Genomic DNA, 22780 nt, shown 5'->3' on the forward strand with positions numbered 1-22780 from the left:
TCGCTCCGGTGAGTCTTCTGGTGCCTCGGGTTCCTGGTTCCTGCTTCTTCTCGGACGTATCTTCGGTGTGTGACTTCAGACTGGCAAGCGGTGATTCCTCGGTGTGTGACTTCGGACTGGCAAACGGTGATCCCCCGGTACTCGACCTCGGACTCCTTCCAGACCATCCATCTTCAAGGGCCCACTTAAGTCCCAGCGGCCTGGGTCCCTACGGGCTCCTCCTGGGGGGGGCTGCGGGCTTCCAGTGGCGAAGATCCAGTTGGCCCTTGCACCGACCTCACGCCTCTTCGACCTCTCAAAGGTCCACCTAAGTCCCAGCGGTCCGGGTCCCTACGGGTTCCTCCCGGGGGGTCGCGGACTTCCAGTGGTGAAGATCCAATTGCTCCACCTTCATGCCACTTCGCCCTCTCAGGGGGCCATCTAAGTCTCCAACAGCGAAGATCCAGCCAGCCCCAACTTCTCTTCTGCCTCGCCACCCGACGGGGGAACCTTAGGAGCCATCTCCTAAAGGTCATACCAACCTCCCGTCGGTCCAAGGGTTCACGACCCTCCTGGGCATATCATATTCCTGGCAATACTCCTTGCCTTAAAGCACTTACCAGAAAACAGAATTTTGAAATAGAGTAAATAGTTAATCTTGGATATGCAAATGTAGCATTACAGATATAACAAAGTAAGTCCAAGACAGTGTTTCCCATAAATGTCTTATTGACTTCATAACCAGTCGGGTTTTCAGGATATTCACAATCAATATGTATGAGATATATTTGCATATATTTGGGATCCAGCATATATAAACTTATTTAATGCATTTTCATTGTGGATATACTGAAAACCCGACTGGCTATAGAATTCAAGAAGACAGGTTTGGGAAACACTGGTCTAAGAGCCAGAGTTAAGATTTTGCAAATAAAGGGGGAAAAAAAGTCAATTTGTTCATATAATTTAATTATAATGCATCATTTTCCCCAAACATTTAGGGGTCCATATTCAATGGCATTTAGCCAGATAACCTGTGATTTATTCAACTAAATACTGACTTTTGAATATTTTTGCCACTTATTTGGTTAAATATTAGGTGGATAACATGGGGACATTCCAGGACAGATTTAAGTTAGCTGGATAAGTTATCTAATTTCTTCCAATATTCAGAGTTAATCAGGTAACTTACTCAGCTAATGCTGGTTATAGCCATAGAATAGTCCTAAAGTTAGCTGGATAAAATTATCTAGCTATCTTTAAGATAATTTGATATATTTGGTAGTGCTACCGCAGTACTGAATATCTAAAAAAAATTAGCCAGATATGTTTATCCGGCTACCTTTGCAAGCCGGACAGCAGCTAAATAATGCCCCATTAATTTCCTGAAACGTTTGTAAGGGAAACATGCATAGAATGCATTGTCAAAGTTTTGTCCTCTTAAAATTGATCACACCATTTTGGTTATTGTCTACTTGGGAGAAAATACAAAATTGTGAAACACACAATGATAGGCTTTTAATTTTTGTATGTTATTTTTTGTGTAATATGGGAATTGTACATTTCTGGATGAAATCAACTGTCATGACACTTTCAGGTCATTATTAGTTTATTATTAGATAGCTAGTGCTTTATTCAGAATAATTTATATGAATGTGAGGCGCATATCTTCTCCAATTAAGCTTAGTAGCATCTTGCAATCTCTTAAAAAATAAGGAGCACAAGTAGCTTTTTTTTTTTTTTTCCAGGAAACCACCTTTTCCAAGGCTGGGCATGAGAAACTGGTGAGAGACTGGGTAGATAAGGAAATTTTTGCTTCGTGTAATACTAGAAGCTGTGGTGTATGTATTTTGATACACAAATATTTTCCTTTAGATATACAGAGAACCTTTTCTGATCTGGGTGGTCAATTTATCCTTGTGGAGGGTAATCTGTATGATGAACCTGCCGGTGACAACTTTGGTGAAATATGTAACCAGCTCTCTTATTATGGGGACCGATTGGAACATTTGCTTGAATTCCAGGAATAATGATAGATCCAGCCCTGGGTGGGTTTGGGGGGTTGCTCCCCTATATCTGGTTATGAGACATCATGACAGTATTTACAGGGAGTTAATTCCAAATAGTAGAGATTATACTTACTAGTCTCCTAGACATAACTCATTTTAGTCAGAATAAGAACCCAGCAGACTGTGCCTCATCTTGACCCATTTCTTTGATAAATGTCGATGTTAAAATTTTGGCAAAAATTCTACAACTCAGATTGGAGAAGGTCTTCCCTTTGATTATTCACCCTCATCAAATTGGTTTTATGAAGGGAAGATCCTCTACTAATAATGTGAGATAATTGTTGTACATTATTCACTTAAGGGTAATTTTTTAAATGCTGGTGAGCGCCAATTCCGGGAGATACATGCGTGGCCGGGCATCCACGCACCGTGCACATTTTCAAAGCACCATGGCGATGCACGTATCTCCAGGTACACGTGGAAGAGCTGGGTTTGAAACAAGGGGCAGGCCGGGAGAGGTCTGGGGGCAGACCAGGACAGTGCCATTAGGTGCTGCCCACTGAAGCGTGCACCAGCAGCCAGCCAGCAACTTACTGCTGCTCCATAGAGCAGGTAAGCTACAAAACAAAAAAAGGGTAGTTAGGGGGATTTTAGGGGTCGGGGAGGATAGGGAAAAGGCAGGCAGGTTAGCTAGGGGGTTAGGAAGTTCCCTCACACTGTCTGCTCCTATATTGGAGCAGAATGGGAGGGAACTGGAGACGTGCCCTATCACGTCGCCACGCATTTCTAAGAAAATCCTCCCCCCCCCTTGCGCATGCAGATATAAAATTGGGCGCAACGTTATAAAATTGGCACATCCATGTACACGCCAGGAACTGCACGCACTTGGATGCCCGTGTGGTTGTTTTAAAATGTACCTTTTAGTTAGGCAGTCAAAGCATTTGATAGGATCTCATGGAAACTGCAGCAGTTTGGGATTCCCAAGGAATTTATGTCCTGGATAAGGTCACTCTATCACTCTCCTAGGACCATGATTGTTACTAATGGCATGCAGTCAGTACACTTTTGTGTTCTGTGAGGAACCTTTGGCGTGCACAATTAGGAAGCCCCAGTATTTTGCTTGTTTCTTACAAATGTTTCCAAGTCCGCCCCTGAGTTCTTTGAATTCTCAGGGAAAACAGTTCCATGCCCAGTTACCAGGCTAATTACTGTAAGGGCCGGATTTTAAAAGGGTTACGCGCATAAGGTATGCGCGTAACCCTTTTAAAACGCCCCTGCGCACACCAAACCTATTTTGCATAGGCTCGGCAGCGCGCGCAAGCCCCGGGGCTTCGCGACGATCGGGGCGTTCCCGGGGACGTGTCGGGGGCATGGTGCCAGCCTGGGGGCGTTCCGGGGGCACGGCTGAGGCCTCGGGAACAGCCCCCGGGTTGGGAGATGGCGCGCCAGCAACCTGCTGGCGCGTGCGAGTTACGCTTGCCAGAGGCAGGCGTAACTTTTAGAATAAAGGTAGGGGGGGGTTAGATAGGGCCGGGGGGGGGTGGATTAGGTAGGGGAAGGTGCAGGAGGGAACGGGCAGCGCATGCAGGGCTCGGCGCGTGCAAGGTGCACAAATGTGCACCCCCTTGTGCGTGCCGACCCCGGATTTTATAAGATACGTGCGGCTACGTGCGTATCTTATAAAATCCAGCGTACTTTTTCTTAAAATGTACCCTTAAGTGTCAAATACTACTGTAAGTCTCAGAAATAGGTTATCTAGGTGCAATGTTCCCTCAACTTTGTGAAAGATTACTTGAGCAAAAATTTTCTTTTCTTGCAACTTTTTATAAACCAAGTTCAAATCTGTGCACTACAAGCCAGTTAAATGCAAATTATATCAGGATTTCTTGTGCATGCCATATTGTGCTGTGTGCAGGGTTTGCGACCTGTGTGCATGTGCATTCCTGGATAACTTTAGACTTGCTCTCAGGTATATCCAGAGATAACCAAATGACTTAATTGGTTAACTCCAGTCATCACTCACCCTTATTCTGACTCCGAGTTGCTGCTCTTCCACAAACCTACCCACCCCAATTCTTGGGCTTCATGTCCACCCCCGACTCTCACTCCCTGTTCATTCCTTCCCACCACTAATCTTACAGTGCCCCTGCCCCCCTAACTCAAATCCCCAGGTGCTTCTCTTCCCCTCCACTGCCCTAGTCCATACTCTGCCCCCAAATACCCCAGGAGTTGCACTTCCACTTCCCATAGTAATATAGTAAATGATGGCAGATAAAGACCCAAATGGGCCATCCAGTCTGCTCAGCAAGATTTTTTATTTTTATGGATAGTAACTACCGCTCTGTGCAGGTTAGACCCATGCCTTCGGTTAAGGTCCCCATTCTGCCCCCTACTGCCCCAAGCATTGCTTTTCCATCTCCCAACCCTCAGTCTCTGTTCTCCCCAAACTGTTCTAGGTACTGCTCACGCTCCTTCCCTCCCCACCTCATGGCCCAGCCCAAGCTGGAAGAAGAGTGGATTTGGTGCCTTTCCCTTTCTCTCACATGGTCCTCAGTCTAAGAAACAGTTTGAAGTTTAGTTCATTATTATTATTATGATTATCATTATTATTTTGTATGACCTCTTTTCTCAAATAAGTCAAAGTGTTCTTAAATTTCTTTGGAGCTCCATATGGTTCCAATGGTGTCTTAGATGGGAGGGGAGGATAGGAAAGGTGCAAGCTCTACACTTCTTCTGGCTTGTGCAGGGCAGAGCGAGCCCCAGCAGCTGACTCACATTTATGGCTCTGGTGGTAGCTGCAGATTCTTCAGCCCCACATGAGCTGGATCAGAAGGGTAGGGCAGCAACAGAGCATTTTGTTTTGGCCCCACTGGTTGTATCCGAGTTGGAGTCAGGGCAGCAGCTTGATGCCCATAGAGCTGCAATGACCTGTGCTGATTCTCCTTTCTCCTCCCCTGCCTTTCCCTCATTCTGACAATTTCTGGGCTCATAGGGTGGCACAGCATTACTGTGCCCTTAGGATAGTAGTTCCTATGGCCATGCCAAATTGGTCATAGGCTAGCCATGACTCTGCATTGGAAAAGCAGATCTACAAGTCCATGCATATAATACGAGTAAAACCAGGATTGGGTCAATCTGTTCTGAAAAGATAGGACCTAGAACATAAATCATTGGGAAGAGATTATTTATCAATGCTGTATCAATCACACAGTCGAATAATATAAAATACATGGTTCATAAAGATTCTTCTTTGATTATGAGAGAGAGAAAAAAAGAAAGAGATGAGATGTTTAACGTACTTCCTGTCAAATTCCTTATAGGCAGTTTTTAACCAGCTCAGAGAGGGCTTGTTGTTGCTGTTGAGACCATAGTGAAAATAGATAACTATGTAGTCATTTTCCACATATTGATCCAAAGTGTACTTCAGGTACCTAAGACAAAAATTAAACATTACCATAGAATTAGTAACTATCCATTCTCCAGGCAACAAAACAGCAGACTGTCTAATGCATTACTTGTGTGCAGTACTATGGGGTCGATTTTCAAAGGGGCGCTCAGTTCCCGGCATGTGCACATAGATGCAGCTATTTTATAACACGCATGCGTGCATTATAAAATATGATATCCACCCACAAATGCACGATGGATTTAAAAATACGTGTGCACGTGTGCGGGCGGCGTGTGCTGGAGGGGCGAATTTTCGATTAATACGCTCGATGACGCATCCGGGCCTCCCCCAGTTCCCTCCCAGTCTGCTCTAATTAAGGAGCAAACTGGGAGGGAACTTCCCTACCCCCTACCTAACCTTCCTCCCTCTTCCCCTCTTCTCTCCTCCCCGACCCCTAATCCCTTCCTATCTACTAACTTTTTTTGTTTCATTACTTACTGCTCCTCTGGTATCTCCAGAGATAACCAAATAACTGAACTGGCTAACTCCGATCATCACTCACCCCTTATTCTGAATCCCAGTTGTTGCTATCCCACAAACCTACCCACCTCAATTCTTGCTCTTCATGTCCACCCGTCTCTCACTCCCTGTTCATTCCCTCTCACCTTTAATCTCACAGTGCCCCCCTGCCCCGCCCCTTTGGAGAGGCCCGGCACTTATGCACGCACCAGGATTTACATGCATGGCCGGGCCCGTTTTAAAATGCCCGTGGCATGCACAAAGCCCAGCCACGTGCGCAAACCCTTTTCTACACGCGCGGGCCTTTGAAAATCTGGACTTATATGCTTTGAGGAAGAAAATAGCATTATCATTTTATTTAAAATGATCATCATCTTCCATTGAACCATTTTGGGTCATTTTTGATTGACTTTAACTGAGAAAATAGTTTTGTTGTTTCTTGAAGCAATGTGAAATAGCTAAGATGATACTGATGCATATGACTGGCCAGACATCATCTGTTCCATCACAACTTTCTAATTTATTTAATTATTTATTTAGATTCTTTTTTATACCGATGTATAGCTGAATGCCTCCGGTTTACAGTGAAACAACTTCATACATAAAACGTTTTCATAACACATAAACATTAAAATAATAATAATTAACATCTCGGCAAAAGCAGAGTAGAATAGAGTAGAACAGATTTAAAGAAACGACTTATAAATTGGTCTTGCTGATATTTAACAGGAGAAGTTGGTTAATGGGGTAGTTTGTATAGGAGTAACGTTGTAGAGGTGTGTGAGAGAAATTTATTCAAAGATGGGCTGGTTAGGTAAAAGGAAGTAAAGGTTCAAGGGAAATCGGGAGAAAAATAATATAAGGCGGAATTAGAGGAGAGATGACGTAAGAGGTAAGGCGGGGTGGAGAGGAAATAAAAATTATGGTTATTACAGAGAGAGAGTTTCGATATACTGAATATGGTTATCCAGTTCAGTCTGTGAATGATTGTCTGAATAACCATGTCTTAAGTTCTTTTTTGAAGGATTTGGAGTCCCTGATTGAACTTAAGTTGGTATAGCGTTCCATTCTTTTGGTCCTGCTATAGAGAAGGCTCTATTCCTGGTGATGGATAGTTTCGCAGAGGTGAGGGGGGGTATGATTAGTTGTAATTTGCTAGTGATTCTTGAAGAGCGTGGTGATTTGTGTAGTTTAATCATGTGATCAAGGGAAGAGTTGTCAACTTTGTAGATTTCATTATGTAGAATAGTTAAAGCCTTGTATTTGATCCTTGTTGTGATTGGTAGCCAATGTAGATTCATCAGGGTTGGTGAGATGTGATCATATTTCTTCTTGCCAGTGAGAACTCATGCCGCGGCGTTTTGCAGTAATTATAAAGGTTTCAGTGTAGATTTGGGGAATCCAATGAAAATCGCTTTGCAATAATCAAGACTTGAGAAGATGAGAGATTGTAGAACGGTTCTAAAATCATGCGGGTATAGTAGAGGTTTAAGATGTTTGAGTACATGAAGTTTGTGGAAACCTTCTCTCGTTTTTATTGCGATGCATTTTTTGAGGTTCAGTTCATTGTCTAGCCAAATACCAAGGTATTTTACTGGGCTCTTCAGTTGGATATTAATGTTGTCAATTTGAATGGAAGGCATTTGGGATGATTGTTCTGGGTTGTTTCTTTTTATGAGGATGCATTCAATTTTGTTCATATTTAGGCATAACTTTAGTTGGTTCAGGAATTTTTTGATCGAATTGAGATGGTTTGTTGTGAGGCCGATAGCATCTTCAATGGTAGATGTTATTGGGATGAGTAATTGAATATCATCGGCATACAAAAAGAAAGTGATGCCTAGATTAGAAATGAAATGACAGAGTGGGAGAAGGTAAATATTGAAGAAGGTGGCAGAGAGGGCAGACCCTTGTGGTACCCCTGTTTCTAGGGGACAGGGATCGGATGAGATGTTATTAAATGTGACTTTGAAAAACCTGTCTTTTAAAAAAGAAGAGAACCAGTTAAGTGTATTTCCGGCTAGACCTATGTTGGCAAGACTTGAAATTAGTTTTCTGTGGTCTACCGTGTCAAAGGCAGCAGAGAGATCAAGTAGTATTAATAAGTGACTTAGGGGGTCATTTTCCAAGGAGTTACCGCAGGAGATAATTCCGCAAATCGCCCTAACAGCCGTTAACGCGATTTGCGAATGCAAATTTTTAATTTTGTAATCAGGGGGTGGAGTTGGGGCGGAGCATATGTAAAGTAGGAAAGAGTTATCGTGTGCCGCGAAACAGCCGCAGTGTTAGCGCGGCCAATAGCTACACCTCTTTCATTTGTGTTACGTTGTGCGCTAGAGGCTGGTAAAGGTTTATCGCGGTTCTCTCCACCTAGCTTGTTGTTGCCCAGGTAGAGTGTCCATCAAGCTAGGTTGAGAGAATATTGCCCAAATCTCATCTTTGAGTGAGTTCCCTCACTCCGAAGGCCATCAAATCTTCACAAGAGACCACTGTTCTGTTCGTACGTCTCATGTTGAATGTGAAAGTGGCCCCCAACCCCCTACACTCATACCTAATCCCAACCTCGAGTTACTAGGTGGGCCTCCCATAGGGATACAAATACCTGTCTAGGGAGGAGACACTATAGCAAGTCTCTCTCTCTCTCTCTCTCCCTCCATCCAGCATACTGAAACAGGCTGTCTGGAAACATCATATAAGGTAACACCCCTTTTTGGTATCCCATGCGATATTGGAAAATGAGGCCCTTAGTTTGTTGTCGAAAATTCTTATTATTTTGTTAGATAAATTGATCAGTAGGGTTTCAGTGCTGCTGTTCTTTCTGAAACCGTGTTGTGCAGGGTGAAGAATATTGTTGCTCTCTAGATGTTCGTTTAGTTGATTCAAAGCTGCTTTTTCAGTCAACTTAGCGAGTAAGGGAAGATTGGAGATTGGACTGTAATTATTCAGATCGTTTGGGTCTAGGTTCTTTTTTTTTTGGAATGGGAGTTATCGTTGCAGTTTTCAGATTGGCTGGTAGATGTCCTTCTTCGAGAGATTTGTTTATGATTGCAGCTAATATTGGAGAAATAATATGTGATATTTCCTTTAGTACTCGGGTTGGGATAGTATTGAGATCATGTCTAGCAGGGTTTATTTTTTGAAGCATCTTTTCTATTTCAATACTGGAGATTGGTTCGAATTTTGACCATGTTGCTGTTGATGGTGTATCGTGAGGTACTTGTAATTGAGTGCTGTTTACCAAGCAGTTGTTACTGAATACTATTTATTACCTGCAAAGAACTGGTATAAAACTTACTAATATGATCATGTAACTTACCAAAGGGAAGCTAAATAGAATGGTCAACCTTAGCTGAGTATGCTCTGGAAAGGACTAGGCTAACTGGAAACAGAGGGCCTAAAATACAAGGGCCATGGACAAGAGATCACATTACATTAGTTAAATTTAATTTATTTCTTAATATACCACATTTGGACCAGACAGCACAGCAGTGTACAATAAATAGTATGCTATAAAATGCAATAATATAAACAGTAGTGACCCAAAACTTTAGCACTCTAATTCAGCGGCAGTAAAATAAGCTAGACATAATAAAACAAACCCTACATACTAAAACATAAAATATATAAATTAATCACAAAAATTAGTAGGGATGTGAATCATTTTTTGACAATATAAAAAAATCATCAAATATTTTTTAAATCAAAAATCGTTAGAGTCATGATACAATAGAAATTCCCCCGATTTATCGTGAAAAATCGTAAATCGGGGGGGGGGGGGGCAGAGGGCGGGAAAACCGGCACACCAAAACAACCTCTAAACCCACCCCGACCCTTTAAAACAAATCCCCCACCCTCCCGAACCCCCCCAAAATGTTTTAAATTACCTGGTGGTCCAGTGGGGGGGGTCCTGGCGCAATCTCCCGCTCTCGGGCCATAGGCGCCATTTTGGCTGCCACTAATATAAATGGTGCCGATGGCCCAAATAAAAAAAAAACTCACCCGACCTTTTAAAATGACCCCCTTAGCCGACCCCCCCCCCCCCAAACCTTTTTAAATTACCTGATGGTTCGGCGGGGGGAGCGATCTCCCACTCTCGGGCCATCGGCTGCCACTAATAAAAATGGCGCCGATGGCCCTTTGCCCTTACCATGTGACAGCGTATCTGTGCCATTGGCCGGCCCCTGTCACATGGTAGGAGCACTGGATGGCCGGTGCTGGACCCCCAGGGACTTTTGGCCAGCTTGGGGGGGCCTCCTGACCCCCATAAGACTTGCCAAAAGTCCAGCGGGGGTCCGGGAGTGACCTCCTGCACTCGGGCCATATTGCCAGTATTCAAATGGCGCCCACGCTACCTTTGCCCTCACTATGTCACAGGGGCCGAAGGCCGGCCCCTGGGACATAGTGAGGGCAAAAGCTAGCGGTTGCCAGTACTGAAAATGGCGCCCACGCTACCTTTGCCCTCACTATGTCACAGGGGCCAACCGTCGGCCTCTATGACACAGTGAGGGCAAAGGTAGCGTGGGCGCCATTTTGAATACTGGCAATACGGCCCGAGTGCAGGAGGTCACTCCCAGACCCCCGCTGGACTTTTGGCAAGTCTTGTGGGGGTCAGGAGGCCCCTCTCCAAGCTGGCCAAAAGTCCCTGGGGGTCCAGCGGGGGTCCGGGAGCGATCTCCTGCACTCAGGCCGTATTGCCAGTATTCAAAATGGCGCCGGCGCTACCTTTGCCCTGTCACATGGTAAGGGCAAAAGGGCCATCAGCGCCATTTTTATTAATGCAGCCAATGGCCTGAGAGCGGGAGATCGCTCCCTGCGCTCCCGCTGGACCACCAGGTAATTTTAAAACCTTTTTTGGGGGTTTGGGAGGGTGGGGGAGGGTTTTTTTGATTATCGGATCGGGTGCAGCCGATAATCAAAACTCAGATTCCGGTTCCGATTCACATCTCTAAAAATTAGTACAATAAAAACATAAGACAATAAGACTCTCAACATGAAATCACGCTGAAGCAAACAAAAAATCCCCCCCTATAAATTATAGGTTTGCTTAAATAGCCATATCTTTAGCCCTTTATAATGTAACTGTACTAGCAAGGTGTTCCACAGGAATGGGGCTGTCCAACTAAAGGCTAAGTATCTTCTCTTTGCCAAAAGAGAGCACAATTAATATTCTTACACAGATACACCTATTCATACTATAAATATGTCTTCTCAAAAAAAAAAAAAATGACATATCACAGAGACTCTTCAACCATTGCTTCATACCTCTCAGTAACCAAGGCACTGGGAAATGGACAAGCTCAAAAGTACTGTCATGATTCTCCGGATCACTGCTATCATTGTTGAGATTAGTCTAACCATTAAGAAATGCATTCAGAGGCATCATACTAAAGAGCAGTATTTGTGAGGCCCCAGCCTTTCCCTTTGGCTAGTCACAGGGCCACGTGGGTTGCTGACACTCATCCAGTACTTCCCCACCCTACTATCCAATGTGAAAAGAATGTTTTCAACGGGATACCAGCAAGACTGGGTAGAGAGGGAGAGAATGATGGTAAGAATGAGGGAAGGGGTACTGGGGAAGTTGCAGCCCATCTGCATAAGCCTCCCAACTGCCTTGGTGATCAAATCCATAACTCACCATAACCTACCTCAGGCCTGAGCTGTTTCCACTCTGCACTCCCTGAGCAGCCGGCCAGGTAGTGGGGAGGTTTCAACACACTTGAATACTTCTCTTAACTGCCTCAATAGTCAACTCTGGAAGTTACCACAAACCTCCTTGGTCCTGAGCTGCTCCTACCTTCATTTTTCACGCAGCAGCCTGGGTACTGAGGAAGTTGCAGCTCATTTGCATACTTCTCCAAGCTACCTCGGTGATTGTGAAGTCACTACAACCAACCTCAGGCCTTGCAATGGGGAGGTTGCAACCTATGGGGTAGATTTTCAGACGAGCGCGAACAGCCTACTTTTGTTTGCGCTCCAGGCGCAAACAAAAGTACGCTGGATTTTAGTAGATACGCGCGTAGTCGCGCGTATCGGCTAAAATCCTGGATCGGCGCGCGCAAGGCTATCGATTTCGTATAGCCTGCGCGCGCCGAGCCGCGCAGCCTACCCCCGTTCCCTCCTAGGCCGCTCCGAAATCGGAGCGGCCTAGAAGGGAACTTTCCTTTTGCCCTCCCCTCACCTTCCCCTCCCTTCCCCTACCTAACCCACCCGCCCGGCCCTGTCTAAACCCCCATCCTACCTTTGTCGGGGGATTTACGCCTCCCAGAGGGAGGCGTAAATCCCCGCGCGCCAGCGGGCCTCCTGCGCGCCGGGCCGCGACCTGGGGCGGGTACGGAGGGCGCAGCCACGCCCCGGGCCGTAACCACGCCCCCGTACCCGCCCCCAAAACGCTGCCGACACGCCCCCGCAACGCCGCGCGCTCCGGCCCCGCCCCCGACACGCCCACTCCGAAAACCCCGGGACTTACGCGAGTCCCGGGGTTCTGCGCGCACCGGTGAGCCTATGTAAAATAGGCTCACCGGCGCGCAGCGCCCTGCTCGTGTAAATCCGCCCGGTTTTGGGCGGATTTACGCGAGCAGGGCTCTGAAAATCCGCCCCTATTTGTTTACTTCTACCAGCTACTTCAGGGGACACACCAACTCTCTTGCGCTTCCATCAGATGACCAGGAAGTTCAGGACATAGCATTATCTTGTCAGTAGCTTTTTCCCTCGATTTCCACACCCTGAGGCCACCATTTGAGGTGGCCCTGCAAAAAAAAGTTAATAAACAAAGCTGTTATGTGGTGACAACCTAGCCTCCTGCCCAAACCCCTTCCCTAATCCAGCAACCCTCCATGTCCTCTAGAAACCCCCCCCCCCCCACACCACCACAACCCTCTTTCCATATTAAGAATAGACCAGTAAGGGACTCCCACTCCAACACCCCAAAAATTAGCAGTTGTCATAAAGGCCCCCCACCTCAGCCCCTCCAACACTCTTTGATACCCAAGCATCTGTAAAAAATCATTGGTGGTTAGCAGGAGGGCTTGGGGTGCCCCCTAGTTCTGGTCAGCGCCATTTTCTAAAATAGTGCCAACTGGCCATTGCCCCTACTATGTACAAAATGGTGCTACAGGATAGTGGCAATGGCCAGTCGGCATCATTTTGGAAAATGGTGCTGACTGGGCCTGGGACATGGGGGGCACCCCAGGTCCTCCTGCTGGCCGCCAATAATTTTATTTTTTACAGGTATGAGAGTGTTGGGGACTTTTTCCACAAGACAAAAAAACACTGTGATAGTGCCACAATATTTTGTCGGGAAGGGGTAAAATAGTGAGGGACTACTCCCTCCCCCAAATGACATAATCACGGCTTAGTGAATCGAGTTCTCAGTTGGTCAGGGAGAACAAGGAAATAGTAGAAAAATGAAATTAATTTTTACTGAGGAGAATGTTGGGCTCATACCCACACCAAAAAACTTTCTGATGCTGAATAACTACAAGTGACTAGATGGAATCACTGTGAAAATGGGAAACATAACTAAAATTGACAGACTAAAGAATAAAAAATCATCAGGACTAGATGTTATTTACCCCAAAGTTCTGAAGGAACTCAAAAGTGAAATTGCAGACCTGTTTCTGGTGATTTACATTTATTTGAATTACCTAACACAAACACATTTAAAACAGCCGTTATACAAGAAGACTGGTGTGTGACACCAGTTTTTAAAAATGATTCCAGGGGTTATTGGGAAAGATAGACTGTTTAGCCTGATGTCACTTCAGAGAAAAATGGTCAAAACTATTCTTAAAAACAAAGTTACTGACCACATAAAAAGACATTTTTAATGGGGGAGAGTCAATATGATTTTTGGAAAGGGATGTCTTTCCTTACCAATGTACTAGATTTTTTTGAGGGTGTAAATAAACATGATGAGCTGGTTGATATAGTGTATCTGGATTTTCAGAAGGCTTTTGACAAAGTCCCCCATTAGAGACTACTCAGGAAATTGGAAAGTCCGCCATTAGAGACTACTAGGAAAATTGGGAGGTCAAGGGATTAGAGACAGTATCCTATTATGGATTTGTATCTAGATTAAAGACAGGAAACAGAGGGTAGGACTAAATGGTCAGTTTTCCAAACGAAGAAAGGTCATTAGTGGAGTGCCTCGGGGTTTATACTTGGACCTGTGCTGATTAGCATATTCATAAATGATCTGGAGAAATGGACAATAAGTGAGGTGACCAAATTTGTAGATGACACAAAATTGTTAAAACAGCAGCAGATTGTGAAGAGCTGCGAAAGACCTTGTGAGACTAGGAGACTAGATTTCTAAATGGCAGATGCAATTTAATGTGGACAAGTGCAAAGTGTCACAGAGGGACAGCTAGATTAAATTACTTTCCCAGCAGGGGCAGCACAGAACTCCAGAGCAGGGCAGAATCATCTACCTGACCGGCCACTCTCCCTTGGGTTGAGCTTGCAAGTTCTGGTGGCCAGCAGGACTTAGCTTGCAGAGCACTTAGAGCAGGAGTTAGGGCAGAAGATGAAGCAGGCTATGGTCAGGGCTGATAGAGTTCAAAAGGAGACAAAGGCAGGCAGTGGTCAGGGCTGGTAGAGTACAGGCAGTGTCGAAGATCAGGTGCCAGGAGTAAAATCAAATGTAGAAGAAGCAAGGCAGGCAGAAGCGGTATGAGCAAGGCTTGGAACACACTGGCAGGAATAAGGTAAACACACTGGGAAGAATAAGATAAACAAGAACAAACTTGGAATAAGGGTGCAAGGCAAGGTACAGACAGGCTACATAGGCCAATGGGACAAGACAAGAAACAAAGATACAAGCCAAGAATAGGCGACTGAGAGACCTAGACAGGACAAGGACAAGGGATATACAGACAAGGAGAGCTACCAGGAGGCCCAGACAGGACAGGAACAAGGCACGGTACAATCTAGGCCACTGAGAGACCTAGGCAGGACACAGGAGGACTACTGGGAGACCCACAGGGAACTGGAGGGCTACTGGATGGCCCACAGAGAACAAGGAAACAGACAAACAGATAGGCACAGAAAACAGGAACAAATAGAACAAAACAAGAAGGCCTAAGAAGGCCACACTGGAAACACAGACAAAGCAAAGCAAGAAGGCCTCTAACAGGCCACAGAGGAAGTACAAAAGTGCAAGATTGGCAATTGTAAGGAGCCAAGGTGATTTGGTTGGATGATGATGCACCGAGCAAACTGTGAGGGATGTTTTATAGGACTGGTCTTGCTGCATCATGCAGCCTTCAAGGTGGAGGCTAGAGCAGGATTAAATGTGACCCACTGAGGTTTCTTGAAATCTTCAGCTCAATGTGCGGCAGAGGCCAAAAAAGCAAATAGAATGTTGGGAATTATTTGTAAAGGACCAGAGAACAAACCTGAGAATATCATGATGCCATTGTATAGATCCATGGTGTGACTATAACGAATACTGTATACAGTTCTGATCATCTCAGCTAAAAAAAAAAAAAAAAAAAAGACACAGTGGACATAGAAAAGGTACAGAGAAAGAGAACAAAAACGATAAGTGGGATGGAAAAACTCCTTTGGAAAATTTGGTGAAAGAGTATGATGGAATGGGTAAATAGAGAATGGTTATTTTTTTTTTTTATAATTTACACTTTATTAATTTTATAACACATGACAATATATTTGCCATATACATAATGGATGTCTAATTCAAAATAACAAAATCAAATAAACCATTTACAAAAGCAAGATTGGGAAAACCATTATTACATTTAACAATTGAGCAATCATATTTAAACCATATATTATCCCTTATTTAGACATCCCATATCAATGTAATAAACAAGAGTCAAATTCTGATTTGAGCTTACACCAAGAAATTCATAATTATATAAAGAAAAAACTGGAGTACTTTTACCCTATTTATCTACTTGCGAATACCCAAAATCCCTTAATTGGCTGCCGTATCCCCAATCAAATTCTTTGCCTCCAGAAACTTTTTCAAATCTATTGGTTCATAATAGATGTAACTTATATTATTCAATTTTAACATGCATTTACTTGGGTATTGAATGGTCATTTGTGCACCAACTTGATCCGCCAAAGATTTCAAAGCTAGGAATTCCTTCCTTCTTTTTTGAGTTACTCTGGTAACATCAGGGATGATCCAGATTTGTTGATTGTAATACTTAACAGCCCGGTTCCTAAAAAATAATTTCAAAACCATATCTCAATCTGAAGGAAAAATAAATTTGACCAGAACTGTTCCTCTCCTTTCAACTGTTTCTTCACTAGATAATTCAAGCAACTCCGTCAAATTAAGAGGTTCTTGCTGATCTTCTTTAGTTTTTCTCTCATTTAGGAAGTATATTTTTGCCAGCGGTGGTGTAGATTCAGTTGGTATCTTTAACACTTTATTCATATAGGGGTAGATTTTCAGAGCCCTGCTCGCCTAAATCCGCCCAAAACCGGGCGGATTTAGGCGAGCAGGGCCCTGCCCGCCGGGAAGCCTATTTTACATAGGCCTCCCGGCGCGCGCAGAGCCCCGGGACTCACGTAAGTCCCGGGGTTCTCGGAGGGGGGCGTGTCGGGGGCGTGTCGGGGGGCAGGCCCGGTCGTCGCGGCGTTCCGGGGGCGTGTCGGCAGCGTTTTGGGGGCGGGTACGGGGCGTGGCTACGGCCCGGGGGCGTGGCCGCGCCCTCCGTACCCGCCCCCAGGTCGCGGCCCGGCGCGCAGCAGGCCCGCTGGCGCGCGGGGATTTACGTCTCCCTCCGGGAGGCGTAAATCCCCCGACAAAGGTAAGGGGGGGGGTGTAGATAGGGCCGGGTGGGTGGGTTAGGTAGGGGAAGGGAGGGGAAGGTGAGGGGAGGGCAAAGGAAAGTTCCCTCCGAGGCCGCTCCGATTTCGGCGCGGCCTTGGAGGGAACGGGGGGAGGCAGCGCGGCTCGGCGCGCGCAGGCTATACAAAATCGATAGCCTTGCGCGCGCCGATCCAGGATTTTAGTGGATACGCGCGGCTCCGCGCGTATCTACTAAAATCCAGCGTACTTTTGCTTGAGTCTGATGCGCAAGCAAAAGTAGGCTGATCGCGCTTCTTTTAAAATCTACCCCATATTGTTTGAATTGTTCATGGGTTGAAATACATCTAACTAAGGGGAAATAAATCACCCTCAGATTCAAGTATCTCAACTCATTTTCAATTCTTTCCATCTTTTTCTACTGGACAAGTTCCCCTTGTATTAATCCATTCTGTATTTTCTCCATTTGCACTACTTTCTGGTCTAAATCTTTCATTTGTGTCTTTTGGGACTCAGTCTGTTGTTCCGTTTTCAACATCCTACTATTCACATCTATAACAACATTAGTCAAGGTGGATATAGATTTTTCTAAAGTCATGATAGCTGTCCAAACATTATTGAGGGTAATTACTGCTGGCTTATCAATTTTATTGAGAAAAGAGGCAGCCAAATCTGGGACTCCGACACTGACCAGCTCTTTATTTGTGTCGGAGAGTGTACCTTCTCCTTGCTCCTTGGGTCCCGCTTCATATCCTCCTTGCAGGACCCTTTCCCCTGATGGTGTGAGGTTAAAGTCCACTGGTCTAGATGGGGTTATCCCATCTCCATATGGAGGAGAAGGAGTATTCGGCACTCCCGGGCTTAATGAGGTGACTGAGGCAGGTGATTCCACTACAAGCTCAGTAGTGGATAACACAGCGCCTCCCACTCTGGGAGTATTTCCAGGGTTAGTATTGAAGAAATTTTCAATTTTTGGTTGTGAAGGGTTCACTGGAGAGGAAGTGGTAATTACCTCTCTCAGCTTCCCCTTCCGCTTTGTATGTGGCATTATTGCTACCAACAATAAATTGGAATAATAAAGGAAATTCGAAAATTTCTTACAACCAGTATTTACTAATTTGACTCCTGAATGGAGGCTTTGGAGTAAGGATCGTGCAACATCAAGAAATTTAAATTATGGACTAATACTCACTGTTGGTGGAGGAGGCCTAATTGATCTTCACTGTCCAGAATTCTGTCTAAGCAGCGCGCACCCCTTAGGCGCGTGCGGCTTGGGTGGCGCGCCGGCGTCAGCTGTGTGCCGCTAGAGGGTCAGGTTTTGTAGGCCTACCTCTGACTCCTCCCCGATGACGTCAGGACCCCGGAAGTTCCAGCGGCTCCGTCGGGGCAGGTTAGTATCCACTGCCCCCGGTCTCGAACACACAGGGAGATGTTGAAATGTTGCCCGGTGCTCTCCTTCCTCCTCCACCTCGCCGGGCAGTCGCTAGAGGGTCGGGTTTTGTAGGCCTACCTCCGACTCCTCCCCGATGTCATCAGGACCCCGGAAGTTCCAGCGGCTCCGTCGGGGCAGGTTAGTATCCGCTGCCCCCGGTCGCGAACACACAGGGAGATGTTGAAATGTTGCCCGGGGCTCTCCTTCCTCCTCCACCGCCGAGAATGGTTATTTATCCTTTCAAACAACACCATGAAACTATCCTTTCAAACACACCATGAAACTAGCAACAGGCAGATTTAAAACAAATCATTCAGGAGTCCATACTAAGCCATTGTGCATCTCATCAAGTTAGCTGGATACATTTATCTAGCTAACTTAGCCAGGAAATTCAGCACCGCTAAATATAACCAGCTATCTTAAAGTTAGCCAGATAAGCGTATCTGGTTAATTTTAGGACAGCCCTATGGCCTGACCAGTTAGCTGGATACGTTATCCAGCTAACTTGACTCCTCCCCTCTCTGTCCATTCCCCACCCCTGAGCTATCCAGCTAAAACCTTGGCTGGAATAAGCCACTTATCTGGCTAAGGGATGCCTGCTGACTAGATAGATATTCAGCTGCAGAACTTAACCGGATAAGTTCACCTTATCTGGTTGTTTTTTAAATATTGGGCTCAGGAAGTATTATTTTCACTCACAGGTCAATTTTGAAAGCATTGCTTGCACAAAAATGCCCACTTATGTAGGTATATGGGCCTTGCATGAGCAATGCAGATTTTAAAAAGCCACAAAATACATGCATATGTAACCAGTGTGTGTGTGTGAGATGAATAAGGGAGAAGAAAAAGGGCAGGACATGGGTGTTTCAGGGAAGGGCCAAAACCTACATGAGAAATTCTGAATTTTAAAATCAAAACCTTCAGGACTTGGACGCTCAATATCCACATAAGCTTAGTGCTGCTCCTGATGAGGAGAAAGTTTGTAGATCTCAAATTTTAGGGTTTAAAGAACAGGGTAAGAGGTTTGGGACAACTGGGCAGTGTGCAGGATGAAGAACCAGAGGGGTCTGAAAGACCTCACTATTAACTGGACAAACTGTTGGACTAATTGGAAAACTGGGAATATACCTAACATGAGTATGTTTTAAAATTCACTGATATATGTGCGTAAAAGCTGACAAAGTCCTATGGAAGACACATGTAGGATGGCTATGGAGTAATCTCTTAAAATTAGAAGCATACTTACGCGCAGTTTAAAACATATACACGTATGTGCGTGCATGATTAAAAATTCTTGCATATCCTTGCTCAAGTGCTGATACAGGTTTTTATGGGCGAATGCGCACTAGTTTTAAAATCAACCGCTTAATGCACAACTAAGGTATGACCTCTGTTGCTGGATGGCATGGTCAAAGCAACTAACGTAATGGGGTTCAAAAAAGAATTGAACACAATCCTGAAAGAAAAATCCATAAACAATTATTAGCCAGGTAGACTTGGGAAAACCAGCGCTTATCTCTGGGAGTGAAATACAAGAAAAAGATCAACTATTGGGGATATGATGGGTACTTGTGACCTGGAATGGACACTTTTAGAGACAGAATGCTGGATTCATTGGACCTTGGTCTGACTCAGCATGTCAGGGAGCCAATTCAACGTGGTGGAGTAACGCTTGGTCTGAGCGTCTCACCATACCTTTACCTTGGTTATGCCACATTCAACTCGCAAGAGACAGGTTAGGGAGATTGTGTCAGCTGTAGTTCTTCCCAGCCCTTCTCAAAGTGGACCGATAGAAGCCCATGTAATGTGAGGGCCAAGACCACCGGAGTTTGAATCTCTGGGAGTTGAATGAGAAAGAGAATCACTCTCTCCTTTGATTCAACAACTACTCTCTCTCCTGGCATCCAGATTCCCCCGCTGAATCCTGCAACTACGAGAGTGTCAACCCCCAGAGGGGTGGTATCGCAGGCAGAAGAGGTTCGGTTGCTTCCCTCTTCTTTTAGGATGGCAGGTTCACCTATAGCCTCAGCAGCCCAGGCTCTCGATAATCCTGGCCTTCAGCGGGGTGCTGTGTTTGGGGACAGCCCAGCAGTCGCCGAATTAAGGGACACTTCTCCTCCAGAATCTGGATCAGAGGTACCGGGTTTCAATATTTCCTCTTTTTTGGTCAGACCCACTCATATTACTTTAGAATCAATATGGGAAGCCATAGAAGGCCTAAGTAAAGTGATTTCTTCACAATTTAAATCAGTAGAAGTCAAGATTATAGATATTAAAACTAGACTATCAACCTTGGAAGCATTTAAAATACAAGCTGAGAAATCCTTTGATGAAAACAAGACTGAGATTGAATCGGTGAAAGCTTTACAAACTTCTATTATTAAGGAGAATTCTCAATTATCTTTTAAAATTGAGAATCTGGACAATGTGCTGAGAAATCGAAACTTAAGATTTATAAACTTTCCTAAGAGTCCCTTGATCACACCGAAGGATATGCATGAAAGGTATTTTTTTGAAGTCTTGGAGATTTCTTTTTTTTTTTTAATTTTTTATTTTCAAGTTTCAATATAACATATTTCACTTTTACATGTATACCAAAATCAGGAAAACAGAATTGTAAAATTCTTCCATAATTTTTATAATTAACAACATCTTAATTCCCTTTCCATGTTACAAAACTAACAAAGGAGTCCTAGTTAAACAAACAATAAAGCAAATAAATTTTTACCTAATGAATGTGAGTAAAGCAGAATACTTAATTAATTCCAATTGCGTTTTAGGACTCAGTTTCCTCCCCTTGGTTGCGTCTAGTTTCAAGGAACCTCTCAAGATGTTCCGGGTCATAATATACGAATCTTTCTCCTCCTACCCAAGTTAAACACTTACACGGAAATCTTACAATTGCCTGTATGCCAAATGTTCTAGCCTGATTTACCAATGATAGGAATTTTTTTCTTCTTAATTGGGTTTCTTTGGCAAGGTCTGGATAAATCCAGACCTTTTGACCCAGGTATAAAGAGGCTCTTTTCACAAGAAATAATTTTAAAAACTTTTCCCTTTCAGAAGAAAGGTTAAATTTAACCAATAAGGTACCTCTTTTTTCCACCTGCGAACTTAAGGAGGTTTCTATTAAATCTGTTACATTTAATGATATATCACCCATTCCTTGATCTATATTTCCCTCAGTTTTCCAACTGATGAAATAAGTGTTTAATATTGAGGGAAGACTCTCTGGGGCTAATAACAGTACCTCCTGAAAGTAATTCCTCAATTGTTCTCTGGGAGATATCATTTTGCACTTGGGAAAATAGACAATTCTTAAATTGGTATATCTTATAGAGTTTTCAATACTTTCAACCTTCCTAGACAAATTCATTTCTCCCTGTATAATGGATGACTGAACATTCTTTATTTGCTTTATATCCTCCTCAATTTTTTCCAAAGATCCCACATGACTTGTAACTATAGGATTCAAATTAAATAATACAGCTTGCATATCTTTTATGCTAGTATTCAAATTTGAAATATTAGATTGTAATACCATTACTGCCTGCCATATCATATCCATTGTTACTTTTGGTGGATTTTCAATAGTTGTAAAGGATAAAGAACTCTGTATATTTACCAAAGGGAGTTCCTGTCTACTTTGATTCACCAAGGGAGAGGTAGAATCTGTTCCTCTAGAAGGGAAAACCTCTTCACTATGTCTCACCTCTTTTTTCTTAGCTGCCATACCTAACCCATGCTCTCCCTCAATCGGGCTCAAAAGCTCCGACATTTCTTGTCGGGGATCAGAGCCTAGACCCATGGTGGTTGCAGCCAACCGAGGTGGAGTGGATGTTATTGGAGCCCCCGGACTTAGACTAACTTCTCCCAGAAGAAAGGAGCCTTGCTTCTTGTCTCCTTCTTCAGCGGGACACTCAGGGGAATTTATTTCTGCTGGTGTGAGAAAACCTGTAATAGTTGTCTGCATTAGGGAAGGTTTTACAGGGGTCGAGGCTTCCTGCCTAACCTTACCTTTTCTTTTTGTATGTGGCATTATTTTTAAGGTAATAATACAATTTAAACAACTATACGGAATTACCACAATACTCACATTACTTTCATATATTACACCTAGAAAGGGAAAACGGACCAAAGGGGTTGGGCCAGCCTCTCAGCCTCAGCCGGCCTAAGCCGGACCAAGCCACGCGCCCCTTCGGAGCGTGCGGCTTAGGCAGCGTGCCGGCGGCGGTGCGCCATCTGCCCTCCGGTTTTATCGGCAGACGCTGGCCGATGACGTCCCTGGGACTCCTCCCCCCGCCGAACCTCCCAGCTGGAGTCGGGTTGTTCTGGGGTCTCTCACCTCTGGGTTAGCGGGTAAGTCAGTCTCTCAGTGCTGGGGCAACTCCAGGGTCCCACTCTCTACTCTCTGCTCGGACTCCCGGTCTCTCAGCGTCTGCCCTCCGGTTTTATCGGCAGGCGCTGGCCGATGACGTCACTGGGACTCCTCCCCCCGCCGAACCTCCCAGCTGCAGTCGGGTTGTTCTGGGGTCTCTCACCTCTGGGATAGCGAGTAAGTCATTCTCTCAGTGCTGGGGCAACTCCAGGGTCCCACTCTCTACTCTCTGCTCGGACTCCCGGTCTCTCAGCGTCTGCCCTCCGATTATATCGGCAGACGCTGGCCGATG

At 44.8% G+C, this 22780-nt stretch overlaps 1 protein-coding gene across 7 annotated transcripts in view; it reads right to left on the reverse strand.

Annotated features, from left to right (window-relative positions):
• The window catches only part of ARHGAP8 (Rho GTPase activating protein 8), a 347233-nt gene that overhangs the window by 200538 nt on the left and 123915 nt on the right, over positions 1 to 22780 (reverse strand). For 5 of the 7 annotated variants that reach the window (XM_029600080.1, XM_029600084.1, XM_029600081.1 and 2 more), the window contains one exon: positions 5288 to 5419. The exons of the other annotated variants lie outside the window; for them this stretch is intronic. In XM_029600080.1, coding sequence (XP_029455940.1) covers positions 5288 to 5419 — 132 coding nt within the window. The remainder of the gene's footprint in view (positions 1 to 5287; positions 5420 to 22780) is intronic. 7 annotated transcript variants of the gene reach the window in all.

Source organism: Rhinatrema bivittatum, chromosome 4 (genome assembly GCF_901001135.1).
Source record: "Rhinatrema bivittatum chromosome 4, aRhiBiv1.1, whole genome shotgun sequence".
In the NCBI taxonomy this organism is placed as follows: domain Eukaryota; kingdom Metazoa; phylum Chordata; class Amphibia; order Gymnophiona; family Rhinatrematidae; genus Rhinatrema; species Rhinatrema bivittatum.